Raw genomic sequence first — 15,211 nt, forward strand, 5'->3', positions numbered from 1 at the left:
AATCACGTGATGACGTCATTTGAGTGCGTCCCGGCCGGGTGTGCGGTCTCGGATCCGGAAGCGCTGTTCCACATGGTGGGGGAGGTCATGTATATAAGGTATGTCGTTTTATTGTATTTGTGAGCTTGAAAAAAATGTATTAAACATTGAAACGTTGCTTTGAAGCCGTTACCCCACGTGTGGAGGTCAGTTATTCTTACAGCCAAAACCCAAGTGTGCAACCGTAGATGTTGACTATGTGTCCAGCAATTGCCAGGAAGGTATGCACCGGGTGAAAGTTGTGCTCAGTCTGCGAGGAGTGCCGGTTAAAGGGCCGATATAGATATATATACATACACATATACACACACACATATACATATATACACACACACACACACACACACGTACATACATACATACACCTCATTTGGAAATTATACAGATTAGTGCGATCGGTTACTAGGCACCTATTTTCATATTATTTATGAATTGTTTTATAATATCAAAGCTATGGTTTAGCACTTACTATAAGCCATATTAATTAAAAATATTTAGAGAAAAATAAAAACACACACACACACACACACACACACACACACAAGCCTTCTTTCACCTCCTTTACATACTCACCTTGATCTCCTTGCGTAACATGTTGCAAAAGAACCCCAAGTAGTTGTTGGAGATATAGAGCCTCCCCTGGTACAGGACCTCTCTTTGAAGCGCGCAAGTAAAACCTGCAGGAGTAGAGCAAGCAACTTAGGTTTACAGAAGTTTACACTTCAGCAACAACAAAAATTATGCTGTACTTATATGTTAGTTGTGCGCCCACTATAGTTAGTACGCTCATACCCCCACTATCCATTTCGGCATGGAGTTGAACTTATATAGTGTGGCGAGCGCAGCGAGCCACCGAGCCCGAAGTGTGGCGAGTCCCGAGCGGGGATGCGGAAAACTAAGCAAACAGCTTAGTGGGCGCCCAACAAGTACCAAATATGCTATTTTTAAATTATGATAAAAATTCTTATCTGTGGCATTTGCAATAATCTAGAATAATGACTTGCTTACTATCTTTTAGTTCCTCGCCTTCAGGAACATCCCGAAATATTTTGTGGAAAGCAAGATTGTGCTTTGGTAGCTGTAAAATAAAGCAGCAGAGAACAGACAAAAAAAATATTTAAACTCAAGAGACTGACATAGGACACCAAATTAAACAAAACCAGTATCAGCATAAGTAATTATATGAAAAAAGTGGTATAGGAAAGGCAAGAACATGAATGGGAGAAAGCAGACCAGTTATTTCTATGTATAAAACCAATGTGTCTATTTCTATTTCACTGTAAAGCATGGCATTACTTGTGCTCTATTCTTACATTGCTGGTGATAGATCTGCGTCTTTCTACTGTGGGATCATTATCTGATGGCCTTAGTGTTGAAGAGGTGTCATATGTTTTTGATCTGGAAAGAAAATTGTAATGTAGAGTTAATGTCAAAATAAGGAGACTTCTTTCAAAGAAACACTTGAAAAGTATGCAAAGTTTAATATTAGCCTGAATGAGGATACCAAATGCCCTAGATCGAGTACCAGCGAGTGTGCATTTTGTTTTATCATCTACTAGTAACCCGTCCCGACTTTGCACAGGAGAAATTTTTAATTTACAACAAAAGCCTTTTATCACCAAGGCCTTATTAGATAATGTTGAGGAAAAATAATACTTTTTTAGATAAATGAAATAGGAATGGAAAAAAATAAACACTGAAATTTTGTATCAGTTAACTAGGCCTACATAAAATGGGATAATACGTATCAAGCTCTACATAATATGAAAAAAACATAATTGCACTGATAGATCTTTATGGTTTAAGCAGCTTTAGTCAAGAACGTGCTTGAAAGGATGTTTTTTCTTTGACTTTTGGGGTTCTTGCGCCAAAACCTTCCTCGACAAATGCTCTATAGAACCGTGAAAATCATATCAAAATCCATCAATTGAAATTAGCTCAGACAGACAGATGCCAACCAGGGACTTTATTTTATACTATGTAGAGATTGTGGTTCACTCATTATCACAAGGTTTACACATTCTGGTCGCAAGTACTTTTCTGTACTACATTGAAGTGTTAATCAGAGCTGTTTTTTTGGCCCCCTATTTGAAAACTAGCACTATATAAAAGTGTATCCAGAAAGTATTTCCAGCGCTTTACTTTATCCACATTTTGTTGTTACAGCCTTATCACAAAATTATTATTAATTTTTCCCCCTCAAACTTCTACACACAATACTCCATAATGACAACGTGAAAAAGTTTTTGGGAGACTTTAATAAAAGTATAAAACTAAGAAATAAGTATTATAGTATCACAGCCTTTGCCATGAAGCTCAAAATTGAGCTCAGGTGCATCCTGTTTCCACTGATCATCCTTGAGATGTTCCTTCAGCTTAATTGGCATCCACCTGTGTTAAATTCAGTCCATAAATGGAAGAAGTTCGGAAACACCAGAATTCTTCCTATAGCTGACCAGCCTTCTAAACTGAATGATCAGGGGGGATGTTTCCTAGTCAGAGAGGTGGCCAAGAACTCGATTGTCACTCTGTCAGAGCTAATTAATTCCTCTGTGGATAGAGGAGAACCTCCCAGAAGGACAACCATCTCTGCAGCAATTCATTAATCAGGCTTGTATGGAAAAGTGGCCAGATGGAAGCCACTCCTTAGTAAAAAAAGATTTAACTCTTTGGCGCGAATGCCAGGCATCATGTTTGGAAGAAATCAAGCACCGCTTCAACACCAGGCCAATACCATCCCTACAGTGAGGCATGGTGGTGGCAGCATCTTGTTGTGGGGATGTTTTTCAACGGCAGGACCTGGGAGAATAGTCAGAACAATGACTCAAAGCACACAACCAAGATATCAAAGGAGTGGCTTTAGAATCAGAATCATCTTTATTGGCCAGGTATACTTGCGTATGCTTGGAATTTTTTGTGGTAACAGTGCAGCATCAATCAGGGAACACAAAGGGGGTGGGAAGAGAGGCATAAAAACATACATCACATACATTTCACATGTATCTAGAAAAGTTCGAGTTAGTATTTGGTATGTTCAATACGGTTTAGTTGGTGGACAGCTATTGGGAAGAAGCCTTTTGTAGTTCTTGTCGTCTTTGCTGGGATGGACCTAAAACGTCTAGGACAACTCTATGAATGTCCTTGAGTGGCCCAGTCAAAGCAAAAACTTAAATCCGATTTGAAAATGTGCACCAACGCTTTACATCCTAACTGATGGAGCTTGAGAGGTGCTGCAAAGAGGAATGGGCAAAACTGCCCAAAGATATGTGTGCCAAGCTTGTGGCTTCATATTCAAAAATACTTGAGGCTGTTATTGCTACCAAAGGTGCATCAACAAAGTATTGAGTAAAGGCTGTGAATACTTATGTACATGTGATTTCTTCGTTTTTTTCTTTTTAATACATTTGCAAAAACCTCCCAAAAACTTTTCTCACATTGTCATCATGGGGTATGGTAGAATTTTGAGGCAAAAAAATTTATTTATTCCATTTTGGAATAAGGCATATAAACAAAATGTGTAATTCAAGTGCACTCCGGCGCCCACAATAATAAAGGGTTGTTCGTTCAGGTGCACTGTCTTATCAACACTTTCCATACTAGATTGCCGTCTCCACAGGTTTGAACGTGTTAGACTGTATAAGTCCAATTGTAACTGAAATGCAAGAGAAAAAATAGGAATTTAATACCTACCGGTAATTCCTTTTCACGTAGTCCTTATGGGATACTGGGAATGGTCTTAAGACATTGGGTTTTAGAGGGTATCCACAGGAGACAGGCACATCTATAACTTTGAAGCTGGGTGTACTGGCTCCTCCCCTCTGATTCCCCACCCAGGAACCAGTTAATGAAAAACTGTGCCCGAAGGAGAATGAACATATGAGAGGAATGACCTATATGTCACCTATGTAAACATAAGTGTGAATTGTGTGGTGAGATTCATGCCAGCACACCCGCATTCAATCAAAATAACAAACAACTATAATACCACTCCGAAGTGGATTTTATTTGAACCAAGGTCACTGAACTAGACCTTACAACCAGAAGACAATAAGATGAACTTCTGAACTTTAACAGCAGAATAAGGCTGCAGTCAGACCCCGCACAGGGCGGGTGCCCAGTATCCCATAAGGACTACGTGAAAAGGAATTACCGGTAGGTATTAAATTCCTATTTTCACTAACATCCTATGGGATACTGGGAATGGTCTTAAGACATTGGGGATGTCCCAAAGCTTCCAGAAAGGGAGGGTACGTGCGGAGACTGCTGCAGTACTGCCTGCCCAAACTGGGTATCCTCTTTGGCCAGGGCATCAAATTTATAAAATTTTACAAATGTGTGTTGCCCCGACCATGTAGCAGCTCTACAGAGTTGCAGAGCTGACACACCTAGAGCAGCCGCTCAGGATGCGCCCACCGATCTGGTGGAATGAGCCTTTAGAACAGAAGGTGTTGGCAGGCCTGCCGTCACATAGGCTTGTTGGATTGTAGTCCTAATCCATCTAGCAATAGATTGCTTAGATGCAGGGTGTCCCTTCTTTTGTGCGTCATACAGGACGAATAGACAATCTATCTTCCTGATTCTTGAAGTCCTCTGGACATAAACACGCAAGACACGCACCACATCCAGGGATACCGGAATATCCGGTGAACCAGACGCAGACGGGACTACAATGGGCTGATTAAGGTGAAAGGAAGAAATCACCTTAGGGAGGAATCGCGGGTTTGTTCTCAACTCCGCTCTGTCTGAATGAAAAATTAAATAGGGGCTCTTACAGGATAGGGCTCCCAATTCAGACACTCTCCTAGCCGAGGCTAGGGCCAAAAGAACCACCGCTTTCCAGGTAATGTACCGCAATTTTATCGACTCCAAAGGTTCAAACCAGGAGGATTGAAGGAAAGTTTGGACGACGTCCAAACTCCAAGGTGGTGTAGGTGGTACGAAGGGAGGCTGGATGTGAAGCACTCCCTGAAGAAAGGTTTGTACTTCCGGGATGACAGCCAATTTTCTTTGGAAGAATATGGACAAGGCCGAAATCTGGACCTTTAGGGAACCCAGACGTAGGCCCAAATCCAATCCCGCTTGCAGGAAACACAACAACCTGTTTAGGTTAAATTGTGCTGGGGGAACCTTTTGCTCCTCACACCAACCCACGTACTTCCTCCAGATATGGTGGTAGTGGGTATTTGTTACCGGCTTTCTGGCCTGAATCATCGTGGTGATGACTGATGAATGCAGGCCCTTTTGAGCTAAGATTTGCCGCTCAACCTCCATGCCGACAAACGTAGCCGCCCTAAATCTTGGAAGACGCAAGGGCCCTGTGTGAGTAGATCCCTCCTTAGAGGTAGGGGCCAAGGATCTTCGATCAGTAAGCTCTGCAGATCCGCGAACCAAGCCCTTCTTGGCCAGTCCGGAGCAACCAGAATGGCTTCTACTCCCTGACTTCGTACCCTTTTGAGTACCCTTGTCAGCAGTGGTATGGGTGGAAACAGATACACCAAGGGAAACACCCACTGAATTGTCAGGGCATCTACAGCCACTCCACATGGATCCCTGGTCCTTGTGCAATACTTGGTAACCTTGTGGTTTAACCTGGATACCATCAGATCTATCGTTGGATGATCCCAACGGTCCACAATTGCTGCAAAGACCTGAGAATTCAGGCTCCATTCCCCGGGGTGGAGGGCGTGACGGCTTAGGAAATCCGCCTCCCAATTGTCCACACCCGGGATAAAGATGGCCGACAGAGCCACCACATACATCTCCGCCCAAGCCAGGATCTTGGAAGCTTCTTTCATGCAAGTCCTGCTCCTTGTGCCTCCCTGGCGATTTATGTAGGCCACAGTTGTGGCGTTGTCGGACTATATCTGAAGCGCCCGACCTTGGAGGAGATCCTGGGCCTGTAACACTGCATAGTATACAGCTCTTAGCTCCAGGATATTGATGTGGAGTCTCGATTCCCACCGAGACCACTGACCTTGAAAGGTTCTGTCCATGGTCACAGCACCCCATCCCAGCAGACTCGCATCCGTCGTGAGTCGCACCCAGTCCTGGATGCCAAATCTCCGACCTGCAAGCAGGTTCGATGCCTGAGTCCACCACAGAAGGGACTGTCGGGTCTGATGCGACAGAGAAATCCTCTTGTACATCAGGAGATGTGAGCCCGACCATTTTGACAGTAAATCCAGTTGGAACACTCTGGTGTGAAAGCGTCCGAACTGGATGGCCTAGAAGGTAGCCACCATCTTGCCCAGTAACTGGATGCACTGGTGAATCGATACCTGAGGCTTTGCCAAAATCACCTTCACTAGGGATTGTATGGCCTCCATCTTCTCCCGAGGGAGGAAAATCTTTTTCTCCTCTGTGTCCAGGAACATTCCCAGAAAGAGGATAGGACGCGATGGCGTCAGTGAAGACTTGGGGATGTTTAGGATCCACCCATGCTCGGATAAAACCTGTCTGGTTCTTGCAATATCCTGCAGCAGGACCTGCTCCGACCTTGCCTTGATCAGCAAGTCGTCCAGGTAGGGGATGATGTTGACTCCCGACCTCCTGAGCAGTACCATCATTTCTGCCATCACCTTTGTGAAAACACGAGGTGCCGATGACAGGCCGAATGGCAGCGCTCTGAATTGAAAGTGCAAGTCCTTCAACGCAAATCTCAGGAATGCCTGATGTGGACCCCAAATTGGTATGTGGAGATAGGCGTCCTTCACATCCAACGATGCCAGGAACTCTCCCTCCTCCAGGCTTGCTATTACTGCCCTGAGGGACTCCATCTTGAATTTGTACACCCTTAAAAAAGGGTTTAGAGACTTTAAATTTAATATGGGGCGTACCGAGCCGTCCGGCTTCGGCACTAGGAATAGGTTGGAGTAGTAACCCCTTCCTTGTTCCTCAAGCGGGACAGGTATGATAACCCGTGATGTCAGTAGGCGTTGTATTGCCTGTTGCAGGTTCACCCAATCTGCATGCAGAGCCGGTAAACCTGATTTGAAAAACCTGTGAGGGGGAGGCTTTTCGAATTCCAACCTGTAGCCGTTGGAAATAAGATCCCTCACCCAGGAATCCAGGTGAGAGACCGACCACACCTGGCTGAAAGCTGACAGGCGACCCCCCACCTCGCATGTGACTCCAGGGTCGGAACCCGAGTCATGCTGCAGGCTTGGAGGCGGTGGCATTAGCGGCACGATCCTGAGATCCTGTGCTGGCGGGCTTTCTGAACCTACCACGGCCCCCTCTGGCGGCCGAGCTGGAGCCTCTCGCCCTCTGCCTGGGCCTGGAAGGCCGAAAGGACTGAAAGGCCTGAAAGGACTGAGACGTCTGACCATGAAAGGGACGTTTAGCATGAGTGGGCGCAGTCGGCAGAAAAGTCGACTTGCCAGCCGTAGCCTTGGATATGAGGTCGTCAAGTTCACTACCAAACAACTTTTCACCCTTAAAAGGCAAATTCTCCACACTACGTTTGGACTCTGGATCTGCTACCCATTGTCTCAACCAGAGGGCCCTGCGACCCGAAACCGCCATTGCGGAAGAGCGAGCATTTATAGCTCCAAGCTCCTTTTGTGTATCACATAGGATCTTTGCAGTATCCTGGATATGGCGAAGTCTCTCTCCAACTTGCGCCAGTGACATATCGGCAAGCATACCTTCCTGGATCTGAGAAGCCCATGTATAAATGGACTTTGCCATCCAACAACTGGCGAGGACAGGCCTCTGAGACGCCCCACTCGCTGTATACATGGCTTTAAGGGTAGTATCCAGCTTTTTGTCCGTACTATCCTTCAGTGTTGCTGCCCCTGGAACGGGGAGAACCACCTTCTTGGACAGTCTAGACACCGAAGCGTCCACAACCGGAGGCTCTTCCCACAGCCCTCTAGTGACGGGGTCAAAGGGGAAATTGGACTTAAATCTTTTAGACAGTTGGAAACGCTTTTCAGGTTGTTTCCAAGCCTCCTTAAACGTCTCATCTAGGTCAGCTTGTTCAGGATAAACAATCTGTTGTTTCCTTTGGGACCCAAAAAACGGATCACCTTCCTGCATGTCTGCTAAGGGAAGGTCTAAAACCTCTCTTATTGCTATAATAAGAGGTTCCGGGCCCCTGAGGGATGATTGTGAATCAGGGATCAGAGCCCCGTCATCCACATTATCATCTGTGTCGTCACCTGCCTGTAGATCATCATCTGAATCAGGCAACATGGCGGCCGCAGCACGCTTCTGTGACTGGCCCGTGGTGGGATTCATATTATCCACCCGTGCGGCCAGAACTGATAAGTCCTGTTGCACCTGTTTGGTCTGCACTGTATTTGCATCCAATTGAGTTGACACTGCCTGCAGCATGGTCTTAATGCCTGCAGCCCACTCAGGCTCCTGAGAGTCTGATTGTGATGTTCCACTGATCTGGGGTGAAACCCCTGGTTGGGTGGACATGCACTCTTCACAGGTAATCTGTGAGGTGAACTTAGGCACAAACTTGGTGCTGCAAATGAGACAGGTTAATTTCCTTACCATGGAAATTTCCATCCATAACATCAAAGACCTACCGCAAGACACCCTGCTGGTGACATTAGATGTCTCCAGTCTCTACACCAGCATCCCCCACGACCTAGGGATTCAAGCCAATAGAGACATGATCGCCAACAATATACATTACAATGGACCACCGGTGGAGTACATTTCCCTTCTAATGGACATTATTTTGAATAAAAATTTTTTATTTCAAAACAGATTTTACCTACAGCGCCAAGGGACAGCGATGGGGTCCAACATGGCCCCATCCTACGCTAACCTCTTTATGGCGACATTCGAAAAGATACACATCAGTGGCAACCAACGCTTCAATGAGTACATCAAATTATACGTAAGGTACATTGATGACCTGTTTTTCTTATGGACTGGTGGTGAAGCAGAGTTAATACTCTTCATCAATTAACTCAACACAATCCCGGGTACCATAAGATTTACCAGCAATTTCAGCCATCACTCCATCAGTTTTTTGGATGTTACCATTACCTTACACAACAGGATTTTGTCCACAAAATTTTTTTCAAAAACAACTGACAAAAACTCACCCACATGCATTGAAAAAGGGTTTACCTTACTCACAATTGCTAAGGGTCTGCAGAGTGAACTCTGACCCACTGACTCTCCAGGATGCCCTTGCCCAGATGTGTATTCGCTTCCTTGAGAGGGGCTATACCAAACATGACGTAGAGAAGATGCGATAAACAGAGTGTCCCAACTTGATAGGAAAGATCTGCTCAGAACCAATGAGAAAAACCCTGAAAGTACTAGCAGATTAAATTTCTGTAGCACTTACACAGTGGCCTCTAAATTTGTGAAAAAAACTATATTAGAACACTGGCATCTCCTTGCCAGCGACCCCATTCTACAACCAGTACTTCATATCCCACCGAGATTCGCATACAGAAGGGGTCCCAACCTCAAAGACATGTTGGTGGTGACTGACCCTTCAGCCAATATTGTGAAACCAACCAACTGGCTCACCCGTAAGAATGGTGTCTACAAATGTGCGGGGTGCGCCAATTGCCAATTTCTGGTAACAGGAGAATCATTCAGCAACCCAGCCAATGGAGAAAAATTCTCCCTTAGACACAAACTCGACTACAACAGTAGATTCGTAGTCTATGCCCTCTCATGTCCATGCCAACTGATCTATGTGGGCAAGACGATTAGAACTATCAAAGAAAGATTAAGTCAACACAGATCTTAAATCAAAAAAAGTCTTTCACCCGCAGCTGACAACCTGGATCTCAAAAATCTACCAGTGGCTCGACATTTTCTTGATAAAAGACATAACATTGGCCAAATAAAATGTCATCTTATTGACCATATACCCCCGTTACGAAGAGGGGGTGATCGAGAGAAACTCCTTCTTCAAAGAGAACGTAAATGGATCTATCGTTTGAACTCACTTGCCCCGCACGGGTTGAACGAGGATTTTAAAATGGGGTGCTTTCTTTAAGATACGAAAGGTACCCAGGTGTACCCTTAAGCCCCGCTATCTTTATATATCTCCTTCTTTTGGTACACTTACACCCATAAGTCCAGTCCCTTGCATTAAGCCACAGGATGGGTCTTATGCACTGCTTTCCATCCAGCACACACATAATGGCACCTGACACTTGAGTTATAATGCTAAGTGGGTGACATGAGCCAGTAACTGTCTCATTGTCACAAACTTTTTTCATTTTTTAACTGCATTCACACGCAATTGTATAACATATTTGTTTGTGAAGCGGTGAATCATTGACCACTTCATTATGTCCAGTTATATGCATATCTCTACAACATTGCTGATGCAACTAAATCGACACAGCAGTGTGCCGCCTGGTTTATCCAGGTTATGACTGCACGATCAGGATATACCTGACGCTTCTTGTTGGCAATTTGCCTATATGTGTTTCTGGACATTAACTTTTACTGTGTGGATTGTGATTTAGTCGACACCACCGAGTGTCGCCCCGTGTTTCCCCACTATGCAAACTATTGATGTTCAGGTGATACAGTTGCCGCCAGGCACTATCTTTGTGCACAGCGCATACAGCTTTATTGCTTCGGGACTTTACCATGATGGGTGCCGCCGTGCACTGCATAACCTCATCTGCATGCCGACATTCTACAGAACTTTTACAGCGTTGACTTTGACTAAGTCGACACTGCCGTGTGTCGCCTCATGGATTCTAAATTGTGAATAAGAAGTGTGTGCTTACAGCTGCCGCCGTGCACTGTCTTGGCGCACAGGACACACGGACGTACTGCTCCAGTATTTCACTATGTTTGGTGCCGCCGGGCACTTCATGCTTCTACATGCCGACTTCTTGCAGACTGACTTATGCACTTTGACACTGGTGACCAGCACAACCACAACAGTGTACGAGGTTGGACACGTAGATCCCACACACTTTCTCTTCCCCGCACTAGTCTCTTTACTTTCCTCACGGCCAGAGCGGACCTGTCCATCACGGCTGGGTTACCCTCACATTACGCTAATTCCCTTTGCACATACTTTGCAGCTACCAGCCCGGGTTGGTGATAAGATACACAGGCAATCTTCTAACACCGGCACACGTCACAGGGATTCCCCCATGATGCGCGCAGACACACACCCCTGACAGCGTCATCTGACAGGCGCTGTATGCTCAGTTGCGAGGTGCTGATTGACAGCTCCCGATTTGAACTGAGCTGGGCGGACTTGGCGCCCGTTTTCCAGCTATTTAAACGTGCCCAGTGTTACCCAGATGCACCCCTGATGAAGACTGGTTAGGTATCCAGTGGAAACGGCTGTTGGGTCAGCCTGCTTGTACCATATCATGTTGTAAACTATCAATACAAATCTTTTTCTTCAAAAAAACCTGTGAGTGCTAGTCCGTTCCTTTCTTTCCTTCTTGGAGGCTGGGTGAGTGATCTTACCATGGTGAAGGAATAAATAACCTCTTTCCACAAACACACCACAATCACAATGAAATATATATACAAAAATCAATGTGCAGTGTATAGCAGCTATATATGTGTGAGCTCTATCACTGATTGTGTGTAGCTTAACAAGCCCGTGGGGGAGCGCTCAAATTACACTGAGGAGACCAGCACACCCTGCACAACCTGAACTCCTATTTAGGAGTTGGTACAACGCACAAACACAGTACAGTGTGATCAATTAAGCGATTCAGCGCTAAATACACTTGCTGTTTTCTGCAGATTTCCTCTGTCCAACACCTCACCGCTGAGGAGTGATCTGGAGGCAATAATGGCGCCCAGGGAGAAGCAGGAAGTAGTGTATGCGCGCTCAGAGCCTCTGGTCTCGCTCCGCTGAAGCCCCGCCCCCCTGGTAATGGCGCTGGGGCTTCACTGATTTTTATACTGGCGCTGGCTGTCAGTTAATGCACCCTTGCACTGAGCAGCGTCTTGGTGGGATCTGCCCTGGTATCCCAGGGACTGTCACCCGCAGCCAGTCTGTGGCGGGGGGGTCTGCGCAGCCCCTGTAAGTAGCCGCGTCTGCCGCCGCCGCCGCCGCCATCTTGCCGCACGATGAGCCGGGGTACCCCACTGTGGGGACCCCGGTTTCTACTCACCACAGACGTCTTCGGACTGTGTCAGGAGTGTGCGGCATGCTGGGGGTGAGTATAACTGCAGCGCAATGCCCGTAAGTACAAACACCCACTCAGGACAGAGGTCCTGCAGCAGGGACAGATCGGTACCTTAAGAGGCCTGCAGCTGAACCCTCCTCAACTGACTCCCTCGAAGCAGGGATACTGGACACAGTAACCCCAAAATAATAAAAGAAAGTAAACTAAAGACAAACGCTCTGGAGCTCCAGCAGTGTGCATCCTCTCCTGAGGGCACATTTTTCTAAACTGGTTCCTGGGTGGGGAATCAGAGGGGAGGAGCCAGTACACCCAGCTTCAAAGTTATAGATGTGTCTGTCTCCTGCGGATACCCTCTAATACCCAATGTCTTAAGACCATTCCCAGTATCCCATAGGACGTTAGTGAAAAAGTATACCCCATTTGTGATTTGGACTAAAGAACAATGTACAGATTAATTTTATGTGATCTGAGGGTATGTCTGGTGCCAATATTCATCAAAGACTGAGCACAGTATGGAGAAAGTTCAAAGCAAGTCGCACAAGTGTCAGCCACGCAGAAGTAACCGGATGCCATCTACATCTTATGAGAACTTTGAGCTAGCATGTGAACGAATTCTGTAGGATCGACACGTGACGTGAATGTTATAAATCAGGTCTGCCTATGCAATAATCCACGACCTACTTGGGTGCATTCATGGCACGCAACTCAGCCTAAAACTTTTTTAATGAAATGAAGGAACACGAAAGCTTGTTGACAGACAAAGTTTATTGAAAATCAAGGAGGTTACGTAAAAAAATAAAAATGTAATTGGCTGTAGAATATATTTTAAAGAACTGCATTTTGTTTAAAGGAAGACTGTAGCTTGTTACATGGTAGTTATGCAGCGGGGTGGAAACAGAGAGTGCGGCTGTTAAAATGGCGAGGGCCGTCACTATATGCATTCAGGGGAATGGCTGTCAGAGGACGGTGAGGATTCCCCGGAACATAGCATAGGGTCAGCGGTTGGAGAGAGGGTTAGATGGCGAGGATGGCTTGTTTTTGATGATCCTCGCAAGCCACCCTCACCAGCGGCATTGAATACCGCCCTATATGTTCCAACCAGAATAGATTGGAAAGATAATCTAATACTATGTATCCAGTTTTAGAATTAGAAACAGAAGGCGATTCAAATATTATATTAATATAGATACAAAATGTACTAATAGATGAGTATTTTCAACTAATTTGCTTACTACAGATGGGGCAGGACTCATCCTTGCAGGGGATGGCGATGGCGACACAAGCCGCCATCCCCGCCAGCCGGCATCTGTACAGCGAGAAGGGGACGTGCACGAGATGCGCGCGCGTCCCCTTCCATTGAATCCCCCGGGTCACCGCCGGCTTGTCGGCGGTCACCCGGGGTCCCCGCCGCCTCCCCGCACCCCCACCTAACCCTGTCCGACTCCCTGAAGCAGAGACGGACAGGCAGGGGCGGATTGGCCATTATAATTACCGGGAACTTTCCCGGGAGGCTGATGCTCCTGAGGCCGAATTTAAAGTTGCAGGCAGCAGGGGCAGCACTGAGCAGTTCCCTGAGGCTGGCCCAGCCCACCACACTGTGTGCTGCGTGCATCCAGCCCTGCGCTTCCTGGTCACGCAGCAGCTCCTCTACGTGCTCTATGCTGCCTCCCCTACCAGAAGCAGTCACAGGCACTACAAGATAGATCATTGGGTGAGTGCATATTGGGTGTAATATTGATTGGGTGTAATATTGATGGAGGGGCTGTGTGTAATGTACTGGGTGTAATTTGGTTGAGGGGGGGAGGCTGTGTATAATGTCCTGTGTGTAATTTGGTTGAGGGGGCCTGTGTATAATGTCCTGTGTGTAATTTGGTTGAGGGAGCCTGTGTATAATGTTCTGTGTGTAACTTGGGGGAGGGGGGCCTGTGTATAATGTCCTGTTTGTAATTTGGTTGAGGGGGCCTGTGTATAATGTCCTGTGTGTAATTTGGTTAAGGGGGGCTGTGTATAATGTCCTGTGTGTAATTTGGTTGAGGGCGGCAGGGTGTGTGTATGTATGTATGTATGTATGTATGAGAGCGGCAGGGTGTATGTATGTATGTATGAGAGCGGCAGGGTATATGTATGAGAGCGGCAGGGTGTATGTATGTACAGTTTGGGCAAGTCCCATCTTGGCAGGGGATGGGGATGGCGATGGCGATGCCAGCCGCCATACCCCGCCAGCTGCATAGCGAGAAGGGGGCGCGCGCTTCCCCGTCCGAGGGCGCTTCCAGCCGCTCCCCCGGGGTCCCCGCCGCCTGACCGCACCCCCCCCAACTCTGTCCGCCGACGGAGATTGAGACGCACGCGCGTCTCAGTCAGATGGTGAGGCAGGCCGCTGGCGGATTCGCCAGCAAGGAAGAGGCCTGCCCCATCTGTATGTATGTATGTATGAGAGCAGCAGGCTGTATATATGTATTAGAGTGAAGGTGTGTGTATGTATGAGAGCGGCAGGGTGTATGTATGTATGAGAGCGGCAGGGTGTATGTATGTATGAGAGCGGAAGGGTGTATGTATGTATGAGAGCGGCAGGGTGTATGTATGTATGAGAGCGGCAGGGTGTATGTATGTATGTATGAGAGCGGCAGGGTGTATGTATGTATGTATGTATGAGAGCGGCAGGGTGTATGTATGTATGAGAGCGGCAGGGTGTATGTATGTATGTATGAGAGCGGCAGGGTGTATGTATGTATGAGAGCGGCAGGGTGTATGTATGTATGAGAGCGGCAGGGTGTATGTATGTATGTATGAGAGCGGCAAGGTGTATGTATGTATGAGAGCGGCAGGGTGTATGTATGTATGAGAGCGGCAGGGTGTATGTATGTATGAGAGCGACAGGGTGTATGTATGTATGAGAGCGGCAGGGTGTATGTATGTATGAGAGCGGCAGGGTGTATGTATGTATGAGAGCGGCAGGGTGTATGTATGTATGAGAGCGGCAGGGTGTATGTATGTATGTATGTATGAGAGCGGCAGGGTGTATGTATGTATGTATGAGAGCGGCAGGGTTTATGTATGTATGAGAGCGG

At 46.6% G+C, this 15,211-nt stretch overlaps 1 protein-coding gene across 3 annotated transcripts in view; it reads right to left on the reverse strand.

The window, feature by feature from the left end:
- The window catches only part of LOC146068921 (GRAM domain-containing protein 2A-like), a 291,321-nt gene that overhangs the window by 144,456 nt on the left and 131,654 nt on the right, over positions 1-15,211 (reverse strand). For all 3 annotated transcript variants that reach the window (XM_083179269.1, XM_083179267.1, XM_083179268.1), the window contains exons 3-5: positions 1,353-1,437; positions 1,048-1,117; positions 613-716 (exon numbers count right to left, since the gene is read on the reverse strand). In XM_083179269.1, coding sequence (XP_083035395.1) covers positions 613-716; positions 1,048-1,117; positions 1,353-1,437 — 259 coding nt within the window. The remainder of the gene's footprint in view (positions 1-612; positions 717-1,047; positions 1,118-1,352; positions 1,438-15,211) is intronic.

The sequence above is a fragment of the Crinia signifera genome, chromosome 1 (assembly GCF_055691185.1).
Source record: "Crinia signifera chromosome 1, ASM5569118v1, whole genome shotgun sequence".
Classification (NCBI taxonomy): domain Eukaryota; kingdom Metazoa; phylum Chordata; class Amphibia; order Anura; family Myobatrachidae; genus Crinia; species Crinia signifera.